Source organism: Macadamia integrifolia, chromosome 13 (assembly GCF_013358625.1).
Source record: "Macadamia integrifolia cultivar HAES 741 chromosome 13, SCU_Mint_v3, whole genome shotgun sequence".
Taxonomy (NCBI): Eukaryota; Viridiplantae; Streptophyta; class Magnoliopsida; order Proteales; family Proteaceae; genus Macadamia; species Macadamia integrifolia.
In genome coordinates, this window is record NC_056569.1 from 12,271,565 (window position 1) to 12,296,836 (window position 25,272).

Here is a 25,272-nt window from a genome sequence, read left to right on the forward strand (position 1 = left end):
GGGCAAGGGTTGTGGAAAGAGTATGCAAATCTTGTCTGAAGGATTTTTTCTTATTGCCACAGTGTAATTTCCATAGTTGATTAATCATGTAATAGACATCGTTGGGGAGTCCTTGATGTCTATGTAATTCAGTGATTTTGAATTCAGAGACTTCTGTAGACTCCTGTTGTAAGAGATTTTGAAGTCAGATATCATTTTGTATATGAGTCACTTGTAGGTAAGTGAGGAGGGTCTTATATGGGTTTTGTGCCCACTGAATTTGAAAATAAGGTGTTTGAGATAATGGAGTTTGTGTCCATTGAATTTGAGATAGTGGAGCCCATTGAGATATTCCTGGTGTAGGAGAATATTGAAATGGTTCGCTTGGGGTAAGTAAAGCTTGTGATAAATCAATCTTATTAGTAGGTAATGTATATGACGCTGAAGATTTTTTTCCTAAAGGCTTTTGTGTCGATGGTTTGTTAGAAGATTCCTTTGCAGTAGGTCTGCTTGAGGACTCTTTTGCTTTGCCTTTTCCTTTGATAGTTATCCATCCATCATTGCTTTGTTGTTTATCCATTGTCGACTGAGATAATCTGCAAGAAAATTTCTTGAACTGTTAATATATTCTACGTCAAATCTATATTGACTAATTTCATTATACCAATTAATTCTTCGGCCATTTTCTTCGTTTTTTTTTGGATTTCAAAAAATCGTGAATTGCCTGATTATCGGTCCGTATTAAAAACCATTTTTCTAGTATAAGAAAATTTTTGAATTTTTGTAATCCAAAAAGAAGAGCTAAAAGTTCTTTTTCAAATATGATATAACATATTTGTGTATACGTGAATTTTCCTGAATTGTATCCACAAACTTGTTCGTCTATCGGATTTTTCAGGGGTCTAGCTTTTAGTACTGCGCCCCAATATTCATTAGAAACATCGGTTTCTAAGATGAGAAAATCATCTGGAGCAGGAAAATATATGGGAGGAAGATTTGTTAGCTCCCTCTTTATTTGCTGGATGACCTGTGTGTCAGAATCATTCCATGTCTATTCACTATCTTTCTATAATTTTTTCAATAATGGTCCTTCTTTTTTAGAGAGGTCCTTAATAAAATTCCGACCATAATTGAGAATTCCGAGAAACTGTTGTAAGTGTTTTTTATCATGCAGTTTATCAGAAAAATCCTTTATTTTTTCTAAAATATGGTCTTGTAATTGTAACCCATTTTGTGTTAGAATGAGTCCAAGAAAATTGATAGAGGTTTTCTCTAATTCGATCTTTTTTTGACTTAAAATTATTCCATGTTGTTGGAATAATTGAGAGGTTTGCTTGAGATGTTCTTCCTTAGTAGAAGAGAAAACAAGAATATCATCAATATATATAGCCACAAAAGGTAGATCTTCAAATATAGAGTCCATCCATCGTTGAAAAATTTTTGGGACTGTATTAAGACCAAAAGGCATAACTGTCCATTGAAAATGTTTATTAAATGGGACACTGAAAGCTGAAGTGGTTTACTCTCGTCAGTCAATTTAATTTGCCAAAACCCTGATTTGCAATTAAATTTGCTAAAATATTTAGCGGTTTTGGTCTTATGAATAAGAACATCTTTTCTTGGGATGAAATATCCATTAAAAATAATGTTTTGATTAAGCTTCTTATAGTTGATTATCATACGGGTTTTTCCTCTCACTTGTTCAACATGGTTGCATACCATAAATGCCGGTCTAGTGTGAGGACTTGTTGATGGTTCAATTAATTTGAGTTCTTGTAACTCTTTTAATTGAATATCAAATTCCTTAATATCATCTTCAAAATATAAAATTGGTTTTACTCTAATGATTTTTAGTGGATTATCGAGTTGAAATGGCAAAATCTTGGGCTTTTATCCCATAACTTCAATGGATTGTCACTAAAGTTAATAGATAATTCATGGTAGAGCCAATGAGTGGGTTCTAAAATTTGAATTGTTGGTTTTGGTTTAAAACCTTTCTCAATGAAAAAACTATGTTGAGGGAGAATTGGTATCGTAACCTCAGTAGAATTTAATGTTATTTTTACAGAATTACGTAAAATTGTTAAAGGAAGATGATTTTGTAAAAGGTAATTCCAAGAATAAAATCACCATGCATGAAGGGAAAACAAAGAATTTTGGGAATAATAAATTGTATATTGTTTAAATAAATTGGAACTTTATGAGCTTTGTACTCTAAAGTAACCAAAGGTCCTATAATACAATGGACATAGATTGGTTTTTCCATCTTTTCCCAATAGTGTTCAGGGATTGCATTCCATTGCAAACAACATGTGTTACTCCTGTGTCAATGAGGATGTCAATGTTATATTCTTCAAATTGTGGGAATTTAAAGATACCTTTTACATAAATATGTTTATTTCCTCGATTTAATGACAGTATGAATTCTTCTTTTTCTTCTTTGTTATCTTCCAACTCATATTTACCATAAGAAAGCATATTTGATTCGGTGTCATATTGGATATCTGATTGTTTAGAAGACTGCATGGGATTATAGCTTTTAAAAAGTTGAGGATTATAAGGAGGATATTCAGAAATTGAATTCCTTCCTTGGACAAGAGATGAAGAAGAAGATCCTTCACCGGGGGAAGAAAATGAAAATTTTCTTTTGAGATATAGAGTATCTCCAGATGCCGAGATATCAAAGGTTTGTGGAATTCTTGGCAGTGCTTAAAGTTTTGGCAGGATGTCTATCAAAAGCCAGTTTCTGGGATCTTTAAGTCATGCCAATTTAGGAGCTTAGGTTCTAACTCTGTTTTATAAGCACGATGTTCAAAGATCTCAACAATTCTTTTATCAGCTGGTTGTAGCTTTGTACAAGTAATGTTAGTAAGTTCATGAAGACATTTCCATGAGACCGCAAGGTTATGACTATTGGATCTCACGTCTAAATTTTGGGTTTTGATCTTCAGAACTACTGAATCACAAACTGCAGGGTCTATGATAGAGACAAAATAGTTTGGTTTGATTTTGAAGCAAATATGGCCATGTACCATATTAGATTCCATTCCTCCTATAAGGGCTTTTACAGGATTTTCTATAAATCTTTTATCAAAAAGGGTAGCAATAATTGGTACGCCCATTCCCTGCCTAAACAAAGATGTAATTTCAATTTGTATTAAATCTATATGAATACATCGCAATTGAGGGTGTTTCTTCTACAATCTTATAATTTGATTAATGTTAAAAATCAGAAATTCTAAGTATTTTCATCAATTCCCCAAGTAGTGGTGTTTCCACTAGCTTGATCAAAAAATCTGGTGGTCCAGAGATTTAATTTTGAGGATTTATAGACCTCAAAATGAGAAAGTTTTTTATCTTTGTTAAAGCAAGATAATAAACAAGAATCATTGATGGTAATATCTTCTCTAACAAAGTATGAGAAAACAACAGAGGTTTGTTCCTGTTGTGGAACTTGTTGCAATTCCACTTCTTCAGAGGGTTGAGAAGCAGTGGTAGAGTGTAGCATAAAAACAAATTCGATATCTGACTCGGAAAAAGCAGAAGTTGAAGCAGCTTCTAATTCATAAAGGATGTCTTCAGAATCAGAAATCTCTGTTTCAAAAATGATATCAAATTTATTTTGTTCCAGAAATTTTATCAATTTTTTATGATTATTTTTTTGGTTGGGACATTCATTTGCAAAATGGCCCAATTCATTGCAAAGGAAGCAATGGCAATTTGTTTTTGATTTAGGTTGTCCCGTGAATTTGGGTTTTGTAGGTTGTTTACGTACAAAACGCCTTTTTGAGAATTTATTTTTTGGTTGAAACCTATTTTTCCATGTTGGAAACATTACGAACAGCACTCCAGCAAAGTTTTAAATCTGCTGATACATCACAAAAAAGGTTCTCCAAATAAATCAAAACTCCCTAGTATTTAATGTTGTATCATACCGATTTCATTCATTTGCAGTTGGTATTATAAAAAAAAATCCCCTTCTGAAGTAGCACTGCTCATTTGCTTCAGTCAATATATTATTTGTCCTATAACAGAATATCAGAATGGATCATTTCACAAGAAGCTTGGAGAAGTTTTTCAAACTACATCTTACATTATCAATATAGCTGTCCTAAATATGCTTTAACTAAATGTTCACAACCATGCATGGTGCACAATTGTGTCTTCACCGTTGGATGGGGTGACGTGCCATGTACTATACATAATTTATTATTTATTTTCTTTAAAAATATTATACTTACCATACATGGTTGCAAATACATTGTGATCATTCATGACTCTTATTTGTCATATGAAATAATGATGTTGCAGATCCGACCGTTGAATATTTAATAAAGAAGTTAAAGTTAATCACATGTCAAATTTTAGTTTCAAAAATTCATAAGAATGTAGCACTTCAGTTTAATTCAAACAGTTTTATGGGAAGAATTACTACACAGGATTAGGATAACCAAACAGTTTTACAGTAAGAATCACTACACAAATTTAGGATAACCAAACAGTTTTACAGCAAGAATCACTACACAGATTTAGGGTAACCAAACAATTTTCCAGCAAGAAACATATACCAGCCTTAAGGCAACCAAACGATTTTTCAACAAAAAATATAATTCAAAAGAATGTCTATCAAAAGATTGACATTCATATCTGATACATACACCATTTGACTTACCGAACCAAACACCCCCTTAGGTGACCATCCTATGCTACATAATGAGTATTCCAAGTGAAGCTGAACAAAAAGGGTACACCTTAATAACTCATTTGGACTGCACTCTTAATTGTTTATTTTGCACAATTGTTTGTACTGCACAAAGTTATACAAGGTGACTCATTTTACATTACTGAGAGAAATCATATATAGAACTTTTAGATGAATAAATGACTCATTTCTCTGTTCACCGAAACAAATCATATATATTAACTTTTACATGAACAGATGACTCATTTACATCTCCGTTCACTAAAAGAAATCATATACATAACTTTTAGATGAATAGAGAACACCTTGTTTACAATGGAAACTCATTTTGTGGAAATGAAAAGAGCTAGTTTAAAACATTTTCTTTAAAATGTTTAAAAGAGATCAGGTGTTTTTCTCTAGAACAGATAGAGCTGGTGTCAGATAGTTATTTGCCTTGTCTGGTAAATGCGCCACCTGCACCAACAATAAGAATTATAGTCTACAATGAACATAATGCTGTCTAAAAATGAGGCGGCACTAGTATTAGTCCTTACAAGTTCATAAAGCTCCTTCCCTTGCTCTGCCACATATTCATAGCATACCTGGCAAACCCAGCAGTCATAATTACCTTACTCCACTGAAACTAAATGAGTAACTAAACATTAAAGAACAAATAATGAGGTAGATAAACCACATCAAAGCTCTTGTTCCTTGCAGTTGAATCATGCAATGCTTTCACACAGATATCAGCCACATCTGCACAGCTTATGCCCTACATGGAAGGATAGGGAACAATGTCATGGTCATGGCAGTAATTTAACTATTTGATAGGGAAATCTATATTTCATACCTGAGAAATCCTGTTCCCTTGGTCAAAGATAAGCGCACGTTGTCCACCTGGTTCTTCCTAGAAATAACAAGGACTTCAGATTTGGCGTTGTATGGGGAAAAATAAACACAGAGACAAGCATGCACACAAAACATGTATTAGGAAGTCAATTATTCCAACCCTTATTGGTTGACAATGGATATTTACCTTATATTTCAGTAGAATTTATTTCTGTAGCACCCCAACCTCCCCCCCCCACCCCAAAAAAAAAAAAAAATTCCTGTTCCTTTAGACCCTTGACACCATGCTCACAAACTTTTATTTTTCCTTGACAAGTCACATTGATTCATCTTCTCTTCATGGTTGTGACAATCACTTCAAGCAGTGGAAACAACAAAAGATGTGCTCCAAGTCCTTGGGCTGTTGAACAGAATCCAACCACACTGGAATGGATGGTACAAAGTCCTCTAGCATTTCATACTTTTGGAGAACTTCCAGCTATCAAGGAGAAGAAAAGCTATGTGAAGTAAAAGAAGATAAGGTCGCTGACTGCTACTAAGAACCTAACAGAACTTTTCCAAAATTGAGGTTCTAAAACCAAGGGAGGGGTTGAGAATTCAGTCTCACCTATCGTCTAAGATAAGACGATCAAGTTATAGAGTTTGTAGTGCTCCAAAGCCCCTAAAAGTCAGCGGTGGATGTTAACAACTAAAATTCTCCCTAGCTTGTGCTCTGACTCGCAACCTACCTCAGTCGCCAACTCTCCCAAAAAAAACAGCAACTGATGTGATATTAAAGAAGCAATGTAAAGATGTTCTGCTCTGGTTCATCACGGGAATAAGGAAACCACCAGAACCAGAAAAAGCAGCATAGTGGGGGTTCTCTTCCTTCAGTCACAATGTCCAGGAATAGGAAATAATCCAGTACTGTACTTTTCTACTAACCAGAATAAATTCATCATGATATGTTTTATTTCACATATACTCTTTAAGGCATAAGAGAGAGGTTGTAAGGGAAAAACCAACATCTAGCTGTTAAATGAGGAAATTCAACAGGATACTGCAACTGTTTCAGCAGATATCCAACACCATCATATATTCTAATTTCCCATAACTTCTAAGAAATAGCTGAGAGACCCAAAAGCTGGGCAGTTAGCCTGTTTCGTAGTTCTCAAGTCTTTATTCCATATTTTAATCTATGAAAACAGGCCATACAGCCAATGTTCATGAATCAGTTTGCTGGTTTCAAAGAGACCTTCTATAGGAGATGAATGAAAACACGAGAGGCCTATTTTGCAGTTCCAAATACTTATTCACAAAACGAGTTTGCTGATTTCAAAGAGACTTTTATAGGAGATGATTGAAAACATGAGTAGCCTACTGTGCAGTTCCTAACAACTTTTCACAATGTCCATGTTGACCAACAGAAGGTTGAAGAGCTTGGAGGAGGTACCTTTAGAGGACCAGGGCGAACAATTGTGTAACCAAGGCCTGATCTTCTTAGCGAATCCTCTCCAGCCTGGAAAAACCTCAGTAACACAACCTGACTCAGACATAACCAGAAACTGAAAGATAATTAAAGCAATGGAGTTGAGGAATATACAACCTTTTTAGCTTTAAGAGCCTGCTCTCTCCTGCTAGACTCAATTCCTAATCCTGTACATGATACCAGTATAAAGTCTGTTTCTTGTCCAGTCTGCAAACATCAAACTCATATGATGAGAAGAAAAGGAAGAAAAATTAAGATATAATTGTCAAAGCAACCGGGACACGCATAGATAAACATGACAATATCCAAGGTTTAAAGTATTCTAAGATATCCACCGATACTAACCAATACATATCGTATCTTTAAGGTACCGATACTATACGGCACCTATACAAGACCTAAAAATTTTATCGACTGTATTGAGCCGATACATGACTGTTGTAATATGGGTTTTAAGGGTAGTTTTGTCCTTCTTTATCATTAAGGGCATAGTAGTCTTTTCCATCTTGTAAAACCCTAATCCAACTATTATAAATAGAAGTGGGCTTGGTGCCAGTAGGCAAAAGTCATATTTTTCCCAAATCAACACCATCCCTACTAGATCTCAAAGCTCGTTTGGATTACCACTTGGCCAGCATCCTCAATGCCTCCGATCCCGTTTTCCTTCTGCCGCACTAGTCGCCATCATGCTCTGCCTGGCTTGTCCCGCCGACGCTTGGTCTCTTGCCATCCTGCATTGTCTGTAGCCGTTCGACACCAGCCCTGCTTGGTCAGCCTCCCGATCTGCGTGGCTTGCTCGGATTCTTCCAATTTGCTGCCAGCTGCAAGGCAAGCAGCCCTTTGGCTGCCAGATTTGCTCGGCCAGCAGACGCTTCGCCGATGCCTTTGTAGGGCTGGCGCTAAGTATTAGCTGTCATCTCTGCTAGGCCAGCTGCAAGCTCGGCCGTGGCCTCTACAAGGCCAGCGCCCTCCAATAGGCAGCCCCCTAGCCGGCGATGCTCCCTTGGTAGTTGGTTAGATGAAGAGAAGAGATGTTTGTTAGGGTTTCCACAAGCCCTAACTGGATTTGACTTGGTTAACCTTGGATGGGCTTCCTTGCTTTGTTTTTAAGCCCATGTGGGCTTTTGTGATATATTGGACATGTGACTATGTGAGTCTTGAAGCCCTTTGGGCCTTGGATGTTGAATGGGCTTCTTGCTCTTGTCTTTTGCCCATGTGGGATTTTGTTACCCTTTTAGGGTATGTTTCCCCTTTCAGGGTCGTAATCTCCCTCCCCCTTTTATTTAATACATTTATTTACACACCAAAAAAAAATGGCATCAAAGTGGGTAAGGATTTTTTTTCCAAATCCCTAAAGTCTCTTTCCCCCTCTCATTTACCTAACCACCACTGCCTCCTTAATTACACATCTCTCTCTCTCTCTCTCTCTCTCTCTCTCTCTCTCTCTCTCTCTCTCTCTCTCTCTCTCTCGGCTTCTACCATTGACCTCCTATTTTGGTTCTTTTAGGTTTTTGCACTCAGTGGTGACTTTCTTGCCATCAAGGGTATTCTTTGTGGTTCAAACCCTACCTATTGATCCTAGATCCTTATGAAGGACTAGAACTGGAAGCTTGTAGTTGCTTGTGATTTCTCTCGAGACCAGCACATATAGCGTCGGGCGATTTCAGTACATTAGTTCTCTTGGATGGAGTCATGGTTCTAGTAGTGACTACCCTTCATTCCCTACTAGCTCCATCAAGTTGGATGGGAACAATTATCTGATGTGGTCTAGATGTTATTTCTTGTCTATTAGTGGTCGTGGTTATGGCAGTTACCTTACAGGTGCTACTGCTCGCCCCTCTACTACTGGTGCTCCTCAGGATAAATGGGATGCTTCCAACTGTATGGTGGTGTCCTTTGTCATCAATTCTATGAACCCCTCTATTGCTTGAGGTTATCTACTCCCAGATATTGCTGCTCTTATCTAGAAAACGGCTAAAGAAACCTATTCCCAAGTGGGGAATAATGCTCAGTGCTTTGAGTTGAGAAAGAAACTTCATGGGACTACTTAGAAGGAGTTAACTATGCCTAATACTAATCTGGACTTCGTGTTATATGGTATGAAATTGATTATTATAAGACATATCAGTCTGCTTGTGCTACTGATGTTGTAGGGTTCAAGAAGCGTGAGGAAATGCTGCGGGTCTCTGACTTCCTGGCTAGCTTGAGTGTGTAATTTGATCAGATCTGAGCTAATACCCTTAATCATGAGCTCTTTTCCACTCTTGAGCAGGCCCATTAGCTGACTCTAGCTAAAGAGAGCCGTTGTTCTATCATGCGTCGGCATGTCCTATAGGAACACTTGGCATTATACACTACCCCGAGTGCCATTTCTCAGCCTGCTGGTAATGTAGCAAGGAACAATGCTCCCTCTACCACTGACCGACTAGTTGTCAAGTATGATTACTGTGGTAAGGAGAGGCACACTAGGAAGACTTGTTGGAAGCTCCAAGGGAGGCCTGCCAAAACTCGTGGTCGTAGCCAGGGCCGTGGGTGTTCCAATCAATCTGAAGCCGCCAACCGCTCTAATGCCCCAGTTACTATTGGTCCCTCCCCTCCAACGATGAGATGGCTATGCTTTGTCATATGATGACCTAGATAGGATCCTCATCATCCTTCGATGCTATTGCTACCTCCATGCCGGCCACCTCTGCCTCCTATTCCGCTCAGTCAAGTATAGCCTTTGGTGGTCATTGTGCGTTTGTTGCCTCACAGACTTGGATACTTCGGCTACAGATCACATGACTAGGTCACCGAGTTCTTTCTCTACATACAATCCATCCTCTGGTAAAACTAAAGTTTGAGTAGCTGATGGTTCTCTATCTCCTATTGCTGGGATGGGTACCGCCAAGTGCTCTCCCTCATTGTCCCTTTCCTCTATTTTACATGCTCCTTGATTTAAAACTAATTTGCTATCAATTGGTAGTGTTACTTAAGGTATGAATTGTAAAGTCACCTTCTTTTCTACTCATTGTTTGTTTCAGGACTTGGTGACGAGGGCAAGGATTGGCAGTGGTAGAATTAGTAGTGGTCTCTATTACCTTGCCAATGGATCTACACCAACCATCCCTACATACGAAAATCATACAGCTGCATCGTTGGCCTTGTTAGAATTCTACAGTTGGCATCGTCATTTAGGACATCCCCTGTTGGGGACATTATCTAGAATATTTCCTGCTTCAGTTCAGCAATGTAATCAGAACCAGTTTTTTTGTGATGCATGTGTGTATTGTGTATATCATGTTGAACAGTGTTTTGACCGATACAAATGGCCTTCAAATAACTTCATCAAGCTTAGTCACTGATAATTAAAAGGCCATTAATATTGGTCAGTTCAACATGATATGCACAAGTACATTGGAGCCAAGGAGTACTTTTATGAAGGACAAAGTTAACCCCAGGCAAGGGACTGAGGACCAGTTGACCAGTTGACCAGTTGGCAGAAGCTTACAACAGAAATTGGTCACTCATGCTTCAATGGTGCTTTTAGGAAAGCTAGGTATGCGTAACATATATAATCCAGCTGGGAAGGGAGTGGTGAAAATATACTTTGTACCTAAGATTATTCATGTAGTACACGGTTTTTAATGTTTTTCATTTTCCTAATGCAATTACACAGTTCTAAGTTTGGCATATAATAGAAATAATAGATTGGGATTGTAGTTTCCATTCATTTTCTTCCGAAACTTCTGCCTTCCTTGTTTCTTTTGTTCTATCTTTTTAATTTCTTTCACCTTTGGATCAGATAGTCTGTTATTTCATCCGGCAAGATAGCAATCCGTCAATGTCGATAGTCTGTTATTTCATCCGGCAAGATAGCAATCCGTCAATGTCCAACTCACTGATCCATACATCATTTTGTGTTGAGCATAGCAGATGAAAGTGGAAATGAAATGTCCAATTGAAAGAATCAGTGTTTACCATAGAATACAGCAAGAAACAGTAAACAGCACTTACAGGCAAAGCTTTTATGTATTCTAGTATCATTTTGAAGCTTCTCAGGTCCTGCTTCATTTCTGCAGGTCCTTCAACAGGCCTCTGTGGTCAGTAAATTAAAAAATAAATGAATCCAATAAGATGTGGTCAAAATAGTGGAATGCCGGAACAGGATTCATTTCCAATAGAGGAGATAAGGATCTGCTAAGTTAAACTGAGTGGAGTCTAAGGAGAGACAACTGGCCTTAAAAGAAACTGGTGAACACATATTATTATATTTAATAACTTCTTAACTGTCCATGTAATTTTTATTCAACTATTGGACTAATTTTATTCCCTTCCATACAAATTTGCCAATCCAATACAGTCCTTTGTGATGAATTGTTTTTATTTATAGGGAGAGAGAACCCTACTGGTCGGGCATAGGAAACACCAGACCAGCGGGCCAATGGGAGGGCGCACGGGATCATATTCAGCACACATCAAGGTGGGGCAGTGTGGTCTTTTCTCACCCTGCACAATCTGGGCGTTTCCTGCGCCAGACTAGCAGGGTTCTTTTTCCCTTATTTTTATATCAATCAGATTTGAGACAAACCTGCCTTCTTGGTTCAAAACGTATGGTTAATGTATGTACAAGGAATGGATCAAGGGGCGGGTCATCAGGTTTCACAGGGCGGAAAGATGAGAATGGCACTCTGACCTGCCAAATGCAGACAATAGAGAAACTGGAAAGTTAGATCCATGGCATTCCTTTTTGTGGTGCTATTATACTGAATCATTGGTATTCTTTTGTAAAGGAGACCCTTACTCTACAGAAGCCTACTTTTGAGCTCATTCGTGCAAAATACATTTTGCTTTGACTTGTATCCGCTGATGGGCCAGCTTCAAGAATTAAAACAAATGATCTTCCATTGCCCCCAACAGAAAGAAGTAAACCATCATACCTATCATGTGAGGTACACAAATATTAATGGTGTAAACCATGAAAATATTTTCAGGTTGCACCTCAGAATGGAAGCCCCCGGCTCCTTGAAACAATGAACAGAGTCAACAGACCGTAGCTTGGGCACTGCTAGTACCTATCAAGAGTACAACCTAAAGGAAGTGAAAGCTTTTTTGACAGTTCCACATATCCTCCCCTGGTGAAAACATACCCTGCAGTACAAGAAAGAGTTGCAGATACCCCACACTTTGATACTCAATATCAATGATTTTGGCATTTTTTCCATTATCACAGGATATGCAGTTTGTTTCTTATCCAATATGAAACAGTCATACGCACCACCATATTACCTGAAAAAACAGCATTCCCTGATTCTGTGAACTCAAATTTAGCATCCATGCCTCCATCATACTTGGAAGCAACCACATCCTCAAAATAAGTTCCCTGGCGAACTTCCCACCCCTCTAGAGACTCTGCAGATTTGAACTTGGCCAGCAAGAGCTTGGTCTTGCTACTTTTCCCAGCTCGTAGCTGTGCTAGTTTATTGTTGTAATCCTGCAATAGAACTTGAATTAATTGACTGAGATCGACCCTAATAATCACCCGACGGCATACGTGGCTCTGTACATCTGCCTATTCCATATTACTACGAAGAATTGTTAATCCTAGGCTTTCTAGCCATGGGAAGGACAAATTTGTGAGTTGTCAAGCAAACCTGAAATGCTTTGGTGACGTTGTATACTCCTTGATGGTCAACTCTGTTGAGATCGCCGGTGATAGTGGAACGAGCAGTGGCACAATAGATTATCTTGTTGCAGCCTTCCACGGCGGCCTTGAGGGTTGAGCGCTCCCCCACATCCCCAATCACAATGTCCACTGACCTTGGAAGCATATCTATGACTTCCTGTCCGGCTTTCCTTACAAGAGCCTGATTCAATAGGTTGAGTAGTTACGACTAGTTCCAGCAGAACTGACTCCACTGAGTTCCCGCTATGTTGGGTATGCTTTTCCAGGAAAAATATTTTAATTCCTAAAGCTTCAAATATTTTTAGCTTTCCCAAATCCATCAAGACTCAACTCTCCCAACATAACAACTACTTGAAAATACATTTAGAAAAAAAAAAAAAAGGGGAGGGGGAAGGGTGGGGGGAGCAGGGCAACTTTGACTTTGTTAAACACCTCGTAAAACGATTAGTAAACCTCTGAGCATGAATGGAAAGAAAAGGCCAAAAGCAGCTAGGGAAAAATTGAAACGATGCAGCGAACAAAAGGAGAGAATGAGGAAGGTCATCACTCATCATCACCTTGACATTGTATCCTCTGAGCATGAGTTTGCGGACGACAATCCGACCAATTCTGCTGGTGGCTCCAACCACAAGGACGGTGGTATTCTGGGCACCTGGGATGGTGAACTCGCACATGGGACCCTCGCGGATATCAAGGCTCTCATCAGTGCGGGTCCTTGAGATCTGACCCAGCCCGGAAAACTTACGCCACACCTCGTCGAAGATCTGACGAGATCGGCGCCCCAAACCTACCGGATTGACATCATCAAGCGTGATGGAAACGCCTTCCTCCTCCTTCTTCTTTCTCTTCTGCTCCTTCTCCTTTTCCTCTGCCCTAGGCAATAAAACCCAGGGAGTCCGTTTGTCTCTGTGGACACACCAGCGAGCGTTGCGCTTCCTCTGCCTCTCCCTCGGAGAATGAGAGTTGGGTTGGTTGGGAAGAGGAAGGCCGAGGAATTTCGAGGACCTGGAAATGGAAACGGAAATGGCAGGCCTACAACTCCACTTCTGGTCCTCGCTGTGGTTGTAGCGTTTACCGCATAAGGCTGAAGGAGATGACGGAGCAGAAGTTGCAGCAGTCATCTTTCTACCGACCAAGTTTCGCCTATTCGTGAGTAAACATCAGATAATCAAAGAGAAAAATGATCATACGAGTTGGCCGGACGGTAGGAAGAGTCTTGACTCGAGTCTCGAGAAGAAGACTATGGAATAAAGAGTGCAGAGCGCAGCTAGACAAGCAATGAGACAACGAAGCTCAAGAAGGGAAGCAAGCGGACTTAATAAAACTAGCGGAAGAGCTTGATCGCCACCACAGATGGCAGCGGAAATAACCGGTATAAAATGGCGGGTGAAGAAATGTCCCACGAGCCAACCTCGATATCCTCTTCTCTTATCACACGTGGCGCACAACGAAGCTTTACTTATTCGGAAATTGTGATCAACTTGTGATGGCGGGATTTGAGGTGGAAATCCATCAAGACTCAAGTTTTCACAATTTAACTCAAGTTTTTACTATTTACATGTAAACGGTTTGATTTCGGTCAATGGCTTTCGTTTCAAATTCACATCCTTACCTTCAATCCAGTGTCATCTTCTCCTAGACTATGACCTCTTACAATAATCTCACACCATCCATTGGGTGTGGTTGCAAGAGATCATGGTCCAAGAGAGGATCCGATCTCTCAAATCTCGACCAATTTCGATTCTATCCATATCAATATCAATTGAGAATTTCAGATCAATTCTAAGGCTCCGTTTGGTATCGTTTCTGTTCCAGAAACTTCGTTTCGTGTCAGAAACGGAAATTTCAGTTTCTGTGTCAAAACGTCGTTTTTAAACGATTTAGGGCTGTTTGGTGAATCTGTTTCTAGAACAGTTTCAGAACCAAGAAACGACAGAACAGCCGTTTGGTAAAATGCTTGTTTCAGAAACGGGTTTTTTTTTTTTTTCTCTTTTCTTTTCTTTTAAATCAATAATTACAACAATAACACTAAAATACTATAAAACATATAAATTCTTTTGGGACAATAAAATATTACACACCAACTAAAAAAAAACATGGTTTCCAAGTGATGAATAAAATACAGTATTAACAATGCCTAGGTGCAAGTTAACTATTACATAATTCCCCAAATTTTCACTTTTTTCCCAAGTCTAAAGACTTGAATGTATGGAGGATGTCTTTCATCTTATTTGTTTGGTCCTCTAATCCTTTAAGTGTCCCTTCCAGATATCCTTTCATGTACTCGTTCGAAATGGAAGGTGGTCTGGATGATATTAATGTTGAGCTTGAGCTTTCTGAACATAATGTATATTGTATGGTAGAGATATGTGTTTCATCTTTCAACCATACAAACATACCACATCCACGGTTATCAGCCTATATCAAATAATAGTAGATGTGATTAGGGTCGTTGAAATTTAACATCGAATGAAACAAAAATCATAAATTATCTATAGGTATAGGTCAATCGTAGAAATAAATTACCCCAGTTGAATTTGGGCAACATATAAAATATTGTCCCTTGTTTGGACCTTTCGTCGCAGTTCGTACTTTGCATTGGCCTTTACCACATCTACATAGATGTAGTTGATCCACCCACATGAAAAAATTACATGAATCTTCACACTTGAAAAATTCTCTTCCAATATTTTTACCCGACTTGGTTGTATATTTACCACAACTCTTCCCACAAATTTCACAAGTTGCTATCATGAGTGGGGGCATAGAAGAAGTCATCTGTAACAGAAATTTAAATATCAAAAAAATTAATATAGCATCCAAATATATGACATTCATAATAATATATCAACTTGTCCCATATATATAAATGTATCATAAAACAAGTACTACGTGTGTTGAAACATCAATTTAGGTTTTCAGTTTTGGCAAAATAGTTATCGGTTTTAGTTTTCAACTAGTTCTGGCATCCTTTGCTGCCTAGCCATTGCATTTGTAATTCTTAGCCTAGTGGCATTCATCTCTTTTGCCCGATTTCGTTGACTTGATTGTATTGTTGAATGATCAACGAAATCTTCATGTGGCGGATTCAAGTCATCTTCTGCAACTTTTAAATCATCACTCATCTCCACGAATTCTGCATCAACAATATGCTCTTCTCGAATATAATTGTGTAGCCCACAACATAGTAGTACGATTGATGCCTGAGCTTCCACTGGGAACTGATGCATTAGCCTTAAAATTTTAAATTTGTTCTTCAATACCCCAAATGTGTGTTCAATTACATTCCAAAGTGATGAATGCCTATAATTGAACAACTCTTTCGCTGTTCTTGGGGATCTTCTACGCCCTTTATAGTCTGGTAGATGGTATCTCTCACCCCTAAATGGTGTCAAAAATCCAGATTGGCTAGCATACCCAGAGTCGACAACATAATACTTTCCTACAGACAAAAAATAATATATATTATTACATATACACTCAAATGAAAATCTAATATAATAGTATAAAGTTAATACCTGGAGGTGGATGTGGAAAACTCAATCGAGGATCACTTCTTGCCTGTTCAAGTACTCGACAGTCATTTGCACTACCTTCCCATCCCGCATACACATATGTGAATCGCATGTCAAATGAACATGCACACATCACATTTTGAGTTGTGATCCCCTTCCGATTCCTATATCGAATTTGATCCTCTCTCGGAACTACCGCATGGATATGAATACCATCTATGGCGCCAATGCAATGCTATGACATATATTGACAATTAAATGGCCAGTACATATAAGAATATAAACATTCATATATTTAATTACAAACATGTATCATATTAACATATTTACCTTGAAAAAAGGATAGTATTTTGGGTTCTGTGCAATCTCTATCGGTATCATATTGACGTCTGGCGGTCTGATTTTCTCCTTAGCCAGGCGTTGCATTGCAATCAAGACAACATTGAATGTTCGACTAAATGTTTCTCCTGAGTGGTTGAAATGATTTTGGGTGTCCCTATTACTTGAACCCTTCCCAACAATCCATAGGAACATTCCAAGCTGTTCATCCACTCGGATGTTGGTCGTATCTTTCAACCACCCCCTATGTCTAACATAGTCACATAGGTTAAGGAAGACATGACGTTCCATCCTAAACTCTTCATAGCATCTGTTGGCATGCCCATTCAATACCTCATGCATCATGACAACACCTGGAAATACACTATCCCTACATGGTTCTCGAATATATACAGCATCACTCAATAATTCCATTCCCATGTGAATGATCGTATCTTCTTCATCACTAGAAGTTTCACATAATGCATTTGACATAACTGCAATAAATAAACAATTACTACACAATTGGAAACGAATAACTGTAAAACATAACACGATGACACATCGTCTCAACCCAAAACACATGTTCAACATTACACACATCAATAATAGAAAAAAAAAACAAAAGAAATAAAAGCCAAGTCATGCAATGTATCTCCAAAAGTAAAATTACACACATCAAAAGTAGAGTCTCGAATCCAAAATTATCAAAAGTAGCATTCAAACACAACCTCAACTACTCCAAGGCATCTAAAAGCCAAGTCCTCTTCACAGGCTCTGCACAGACAAACAACTCCCTCCAACTAGGATCAGTACACATATGACTGGTGGCCTTCAAATATATCTCCTTTGATATATCCGGTATGGAGGATATCACCGCCTCACATGCACTCACACTGAAATCTCGAGGACAAGATGCACCTACCCCACCACGAACAGGAGATGTAACAGAAGTACTGGATGCTTTCTCAATTTTCATGGATAAATACTTCCCATACAAGTCCTTCACGTGGCTATCTCCCTTATTGGCGCTCTTTTTTCTTCGTCCCGTAGGTGTCCTATCAAGACTTCGTTTTGTGGTGGTCTGAGTTGGAGTATGAGTATCCTCATGAAAGGGGTCAGTCATGCTTCTATGCACCGGGGTACTGGGGGAGTGAGAGACTTGCTCAATATCAACTGTATTAACAGCTTCGATGCCATCCAAATCTTGAGCACTATCAACCCCTAGTTACCTCTAGCATATGCATCCCCAAATACCATGCTCAAATCTGGCCAATTGTTTAGTCCATACTTCTTGTATTTCAACCAACCTGGATTTGCCTGCATAAGCAGTAATTGTATCACGTAGATGTACTATTCATTGTAATCTAATTTTTAAATAATTCAACTAGCTAGTAAAATCTATTGTACCTGTATTGCCCTATCCAATACGGACTCATCATCAACTGTGACTGCTTTTGTCATTGAGTTCCACCCAAATCCAGTTGTGTCAAGCAGTCTCTTGAACTGTTGATACTCTTGTTTCAACTTGTTCATCTTATTGCGTAACTGTTCTCTCCCGACTGGATGATTTAAAGCCTGTTGAAATTGCTTTGTAATGTTCTCCCATCCAGTTTTGTTAAATGAATTACCGGATTTGTGACCATTTTTTACAGCTTCTTTCATTGCTTCAATGAAAACAGTGGTCTCAAATTCTGACCACTTAATGGCAGGGATACTACTTCCAGACATAATAGCTAGACATTATAAGTTAGTGTAAAAGTTAGCATACTGGGACAAAAAAAGACTGAACACTAAAAAAAGAAATAACAAAGATTATCTTGGAGAGAGATAATGGAAAGACCAATAAAACCAAGCAAGGTAACAAAGAAATCAAGCATAGGAAAATAACAAAGATATCAAGCATAGGAAAATAATAAAGAAATCAAACATAGGAAAACAATAAAGGAGGCAGTTGTACTTCAACCTCTAGCATGGCAGTGATTTACTTGTAAGAGTGTCTTTATGTGCCATAGGGAAAGAATCAAAGGGCATGGTTTTGGTCGGTATCATTTTGTCTCAATACCAATCAATGTTAATTATACAACTGTTAGTGGAAGTTGAAGTTGGGTCCCTATTTATTACTCTGAAATAGGCCATTGGTTTATAGCAAACCAAAAAATACTGAAAACTGTTCAAGGACCATTGGGCACTCGGAAGGCAAAATAGTTTTATTAATTCCTCAGGGTGTTGTAAGTAGGGGCAGCATATTTTTCTTTTGTTACCAACCTCAGACTTCTCTCTGTTTGACATAATGTGGAGATGATTTGTGTTTTTTGCAGATGGAAGATTTCACAAATGCAGTTGTAGAGTAGAAAATCATGCTCAACAGCTCAGTTTTCTATAAAGAAAGATCAAAGTAGAAAGAAAACCACATTTTCATAGTCATAGTGAAGGACAAATAAACAGTACTTTGCATGGGAAATTTTTGGGATTGAAGAAATCTTATCGCATGAGCAAAAGTATTAAAGGAGGCCCATTTACATCTGCAACCACCAGGTTCAGGGGTTCCTTGGAGTAGCATTAAAGGTTTATCTTTGAATCTTCTTTGCTCCCATCAAACCTTACCAGCTGAAAAGCTAAATGATGAACTGGGTTTAAAAGCACAAAGTTGAGTAACTATAAACAGATCCACCCACCTGACAAAGTTCAAAGAAGGAATGAAGATGAGAGTAGTAGAAGAAGAAAAAGAATGGTTGTAGCCATTGCTGTGTCTGCTGGGGTAACCTTGGTTATATCTGCTCTTGGGCTCATTCTAGTCTTCCAGAAGTTCAGAAAAGGTATGTTGAGGAGAAAAACAGTGCATTCCCCTAATTCGATTAGCAAGGTGAGTTTCGATCCAGGTCCAGAGATAATCTATTTAGATTCAAGAGGACCAGATTCAGAAACAGAAGCTTTTGATGTTAAATACACTAGCGAAAATGTGACCCTATCCACTGAACAAAGTCCATCTAAATCTGCATTGGATGATGTTAATGGGAAGAGTATTGGTTTTTCTTCAGCTGAAGGTATTCTTTCTGTGCAAGAGAGAATAGAAATGATAAAAAGTGAAACAGATGATGTTAAGACTGAGATGGAGATGATTTGTGTTTTTATTTTCATATGAACAAGTTCCACTGTGAATCATAAGACTGAGAAATTGGGTATATGCAGTCATTGTAATGCAAGGAGAATCCAAGTCTTTTATTAAATTAGCAGTCCATTATTTTTTTACAAAAAGCTACAGTCACAGACAGAAGACAAGTAACCTTCATATAGCATCTGTGCAGAAGACAGTGAGAGTAGTTCAGGAAGAGGCTAAGCTTGCATTGAATCTCTTTCATACCTAAGAACTGTGTTGTAAACCATTTGTAGTGGTATATCAAACTGGAATGAAAATATTTGTATGATCTTTGTTGAATGCTTGTGATCCTCCCTGGTTATCTGCATTGACATTGGCTATAAATTTTCCTTTTGGCCCACTTTTTTGTGTAAATGGGTTGCAAATGCAATTTTTCGAGCACTGCCTAGCTCACTCAATTTTTAGGTGGAGATGATAGGTGTGGGTGTTCTCACCTTTCAGAACCTTCTGCCCATGCCATTAGTTTGGTATAGGACAGTAGGCTTTTGTGTATTAGTCAGTTGTCAAAGGTGTGATTGGGCAAGGATTTTGTGATCTGTGAAACAGCTGTGGTTGGAATCTCCTAATGGGAAGCTGGACAAAGGCTACAATAATGAAGTGTGTTTAAATTGAGTAACTATAAACAGATCAAACAGATCTGCAATCCGCAATCAGCAATAAAAACTATAGATTTACAGAAATAACATAAGAACCATTACATAGGATACACAGATTATTTAGTACTTTAAATGCAAGAATATTAGAGCAATAAAAAATTATCAACAGAAGAACAAAAAAGCTATTAAAGTGACATTGCATGTGAGGAAGTTACTTGATGATGTAAAAAAAAAACTACAGATTTACAGCTAGTTGGTTGGGGAATTCATGTTTAACATTTTCCATTAGGAAAGAAAGAAATCAAGCAAACAAAGAAAGGAAAAAAGGAAAAAAAAAGGGATCAATAGAAGCAGTTTGGAATTTTAGAATTCGAGTGGAATAAAATTGAAACAAATTCAGAGAAAGAGGGGATTAATACACCTACTGTGTTAAGATGAGAAGTAATAGAGTCAATCAGGTGGTCCAAAAAACCCCTAAATTTGTTCCAATACCTCACTGTGATTACCATAGATGAAGAAGAAGAAGAGGTTGAATAGAAGAAGAAAAGAAGAGATGAAGAAGAAGAACGAGAAGAAGGAGAAGAGGCGAAGAAGTTACCTGAGATCTTGGGTTCGGAAGGGGTCACGAGCTAGGTTCTCGCTTCTCTCCTCTCTGCTCTCCTCTCTCTGTCGCGGACTGTCGGGAATGAATGTTAGAGGAAGAAGAAGAATGAGAAGAAGGAGAAGAGGTGAAGAAGTTACCTGAGATGGGTTTTTCAGAAGGCGTCACGAGCTGGGTTCTCGCTTCTCTCCTCGCTCTGTCGCGGACTGTCGGGAACGAATGTTAGAGGAAGAAGAAGAACGAGAAGAAGGAGAAGAGGTGAAGAAGTTACCTGAGATGGGTTTTTCGGAAGGGGTCATGTCACACCCCGTTCTCACAGAACCGGGCCAGTGATCGGGTTAACACCGGTTAACCCAAACCTGCTAGGATCATCAGATACTGTATTCCACCACATCATACACACAATTAATATAAACTCATCAGATCAGCGGAAGACTAAGTTTTACCTGTGAATAATCCCATAATACTTGATACCCGGATTGTGATACAATAATTATATACATGTGGGCCCGAAGGCATGATATTTACACAAAAAGAATAAAATTCAAATATCAAGTACATAAGGAAATCCACCAAAACAATCAGAGTACAGAGCTCGGCTCAATATCAAGGCTAGAGCTCAGCTCGGCATCAAGGGTTGAGCCCAGCTAGGTATCACATAGTAGAGCTCAGCTCGGCCTCAGAAGTGGAGCTCAGCACGACCTCAAGAGTGGAGCTCAGCTCAGCCTCAGAACTACTGTCCCGCATCACAACTCTCGCACGGGCAGTCAGTGCCGTGCTCTAACTCCTCAGGGGTCCACCAGTCCTCTTCATGAAACTCAACTGTGGGACCCACCCCATGCTTCTCAGATGTATGACCTGTAAAATCATCTAAAAAGGGGTGTACACGTGGGATGAGCTCACTAGCTCAGTAAGTGGTAAGATGGATCACACAGCAGTCCACACATCAAAACACATCATATGCACTACATGCCATGCTATACATTTTAAATCACATCCACCTAAGCAACATTACTAAGTCCTTGGTTTTAGTGCTACTACAACCACAGTGCGCGTATACTCCGGGTACGAGCCGCGAACTCCCTCCCGCGATACGCCCATAAGGCTGTCGGAGAAGGCCCACCGTGAGTACTCAAAAAAGTAAAGACAATGCCGTCCACCGGCTCTCAATAGAAATGTAAATGACTGAAAAATAAATGTGCTGACTCCAACAATTTAAAAGCAATATGATTGACCCTCTTGAATGTACCACCGGGGTTACCGACTGTCCTACATGACCCGTCGGGCGTTATGTCTAACCGCCACAGTGACCCGACGACCGCGACCACTGCTTCCCCCCAAATGATAACCCAACACCTTAACCCCTGTTGGGAAGGGTCGTAGCACGGGATGGTGAGAATCCTAATACCGCATGCTCCTATATGACAATAGTACGATTGCATAGTGCCTCCGTGTCCCATTCCACGGGCCACTAATGCACTCGTCTCCAAGCCGACTACGACATCTAGTCTATCAATGCAACATGCACAATGATGTCCACATTCAACATATAAACATCTCATTCAATTGGCATTTGGAAAGTAAACATAGCACATATGCACATCAATGTGTGGGATGACTAGACTACATAGCATATTCATGATGGCATGACTAGACTAGATATATTTAAATGAATGCCAAACAATGCCTTGAAATAAGGCCAAACGTCCTCTCCCCACTTACTTGTAGTATACAAGGATTCTCGTTCGGTACGGGTGAGATCTGGTGCGAATCGGGTAGGATTTGGTGAACCTAACATAATTGAGCGGGGTTAGTACTTCACCATTTTATAATCAAAATTAACACGATCCAATGATAGAATCATGTTTAGAATGTTAAAAGAAGGTCACACGTCCGATTTGGGTCCAATCGGACATAAGGATCACCCTCGGGGCCACACGGGTGGGTCAGACAGGTGGGTTGTCTGGCCCACCGGTCTTACCCACCGGTTTGGACCGGTGGGTAGGGGCCCGCCGTTTGGGCCCGCTGGTTGGGCCAGAAGGCCCCTGCCATCTCAGGTGGGTGCCCACAGGCGGGTAGGGGCCCACCGGTGCCACCCACCGGTCTTGGCGGAAAAGACACTGTTTCTTCCCAACTTTCTCCATTCTTTGGGGATTCAAATGGGGCTTTTCCCAACCCATTCTTCACACCTTCAAGGTCTTATAGGATGGTTCTAACCTAGATCTAGGTTAGATTCAAGGGATGGGAACCCATCTTACCTTCTTTGCTCAAGAACGACCTCAAACCCTCCAAATCACTTCAAACCCACAATGCTTCTTCCACCTTGTCAATACCTCTTCAAATCCTTCAAGATCAACACATAAATCATCCATTAAACCTTAGATTCATCATTTTAAAGGGGATTTACAAGATCTCAAGAAACCCTACTCGAATCAAGGGTTTAAGCTTGGGTATGGTGAATGTTCAAAGAATCCAACTTTGCTTACCTCTAACTGTAGATCTAGAGTTGAAGATCACTCTCCCGGTGCCGGAATGAGAAGATCAAGCTTCGGCGCCACTGAAATCCCTCTCTTCTTCCTCTTCTTCCTCTTCCCTTCTTCTTCCCTTTCTTTTCTCTCTCCTCTTTACTATCCTCACCAACGTACGGGTGTCATAAATGGAAAGAAAAGAAAATCATAAAGCTATATATATAATTCCTAAATAAGTGAACAGTGCACATGGATGGGTCACTCAGGTGGGTGGGTGCACCCACCTGTCCGCCCACCTGAGGGCCAAAACTTGGGATTTTGACAGGGTCCGGGCCTCGGCGCGAACCCCACCCCTGGCATACGATGTAGTATACGTATATACCTTAAAATACGGCTATAATACCTGCTTTATCCGTACATGGCCTTATGGTAGGTGCATGTACACGGCTTGGGCACTCCTGTCTCTTCTGGTATTGGCTCGGACTTGTCGGGCCAGCCGGTGTTTAAGGTCACCCGTGCCATCATAGCCCATAAGGAACCCGCTCTAACTCCCTCTGGTTCAGTTCCTGCATGGTTAAACCGGTTCAACCGTGAAATCAGACCGGGTTTAAGAAGCAGGGTATTACATTACCCCCCTTTCTGAAAAATTTCTTCCTCGAAATTGCGTACCTGGTTGATCAAAAAGATGAGGGTAATTGGCTCGCATTTCATCCTCTACCTCCCAAGATGCTTCTTCAAGTGAGTGATCAGCCCATCGCACCTTTACATAGGAGATGGAGCGGTTGCGAAGGGTTTTCACCTTCCGGTCCAAAATTTCAGCTGGCTGTTCTGTATAGGTCATATCAGCTTCTAGGTACTCTGGTTCCACGGGTAGTACATGAGATGGATCATGCACGTATCTCTTCAGCATGGATATATGGAATACATTGTGAACATCCCCAAGTGAAGGTGGCAGAGCAAGCATGTAGGCTACTGAGCCAACCCGGGATAAGATCTCAAATGGTCCAATGTATCTTGGGCTCAACTTCCCCTTTCTGTGAAACCTTTGCAAACCTTTAGTAGGAGAGATCTTGAGAAATACCTTTTCTCCTGGCTGAAATTCAATATCTTTTCTGCGGATGTCCGCATAGCTCTTTTGACGGGACTGAGCTGTTTTAATCCGTTCTCTAATAACGTCGACTTTGTCACAAGTCATTTGTATCATCTCAGGTCCTAGCATTCGACGTTCACCTACCTCATCCCAATACAAAGGAGTTCTGCACTTCCTGCCATATAACGCCTCATACGGAGCCATCCCGATTGTAGCTTGGTAACTGTTGTTATATGCAAACTCCATAAGAGGTATATATTCTTCCCAACTGCCACTCATCTCCATTGTACATGCCCTGAGCATGTCTTCTAATATTTGTATGGTTCGCTCCGATTGACCATCCGTCTGTGGGTGAAAAGCTGTACTCAAATTCAGCTGTGATCCCAAGGCACGCTGTAAGCTTGTCCAAAATCTGGAAGTGAACCTTGGGTCCCTATCTGAAACAATGCTCATTGACACTCCATGTAAGCGCACTATATTGTCCATGTAAAGTTGTGCTAGTTTGGCCATGGAGAACTTGGTCTTGATAGGAATGAAATGAGCAGTCTTGGTGAGCCGATCAACGATCACCCATATCGCGTCCATTCCCTTAGGTGTATTTGGTAGTCCAGTGACGAAGTCCATTGTAATCCTTTCCCACTTCCATTCTGGTACTGGGAGTGGCTGAAGAGTACCATAAAGTCGATGCCTCTCAGCTTTTACTTTCTGGCAGGTAAGACAAGTCGCCACATACAAAGCTATGGTGACTTTCATATTTGGCCACCAATAACTTTATTTGAGGTCTTTGTACATCTTGGTACTTCCTGGGTGAAGTGAGTACTCGGAGCTATGTGCTTCTCGCACTATCTTGTCTTGTATATCCAAATCATCGGGTACACA

At 39.7% G+C, this 25,272-nt stretch overlaps 1 protein-coding gene across 4 annotated transcripts; it reads right to left on the minus strand.

Moving 5' to 3' along the window:
* Positions 1-4,706: 4,706 nt before the first annotated feature.
* LOC122059752 (protein HIGH CHLOROPHYLL FLUORESCENCE PHENOTYPE 173, chloroplastic) lies at positions 4,707-14,063 on the minus strand. Of its 4 annotated transcripts, none has more exons than XM_042622787.1 (13): positions 13,203-14,063; positions 12,614-12,826; positions 12,249-12,453; positions 12,035-12,110; positions 11,779-11,899; positions 11,551-11,655; positions 10,977-11,057; positions 7,098-7,187; positions 6,945-7,010; positions 5,514-5,570; positions 5,355-5,435; positions 5,218-5,265; positions 4,707-5,137 (listed from the first exon to the last, which is right to left on the minus strand). In XM_042622787.1, exons 1-13 carry the CDS (start codon positions 13,764-13,766, stop codon positions 5,066-5,068), a joined length of 1,779 nt encoding a protein of 592 aa, XP_042478721.1. In that variant the 5' UTR covers positions 13,767-14,063; the 3' UTR covers positions 4,707-5,065. The 4 variants fall into 4 exon arrangements, with proteins under 4 accessions (XP_042478721.1, XP_042478719.1, XP_042478720.1 ...); XM_042622785.1 differs by having other exon boundaries at positions 11,764-11,899; XM_042622786.1 differs by having other exon boundaries at positions 5,358-5,435; positions 11,764-11,899; positions 13,203-14,062.
* Between the last annotated feature and the right edge of the window lie 11,209 nt (positions 14,064-25,272).

Bases quoted from the DNA above. Each gene is read 5' to 3' on its own strand.
- LOC122059752 (XM_042622785.1), bottom strand. From the start codon at position 13,766: ATGACTGCTGCAACTTCTGCTCCGTCATCTCCTTCAGCCTTATGCGGT. The intron at 7,188-10,976 runs GTAAGTGCTGTT...TGATGTTTGCAG, and splicing joins AATACATAAAAGCTTTGCCT to ACTGGACAAGAAACAGACTT. The intron at 5,571-6,944 runs GTACCTCCTCCA...TGTTATTTCTAG, and splicing joins TTCGCCCTGGTCCTCTAAAG to GAAGAACCAGGTGGACAACG.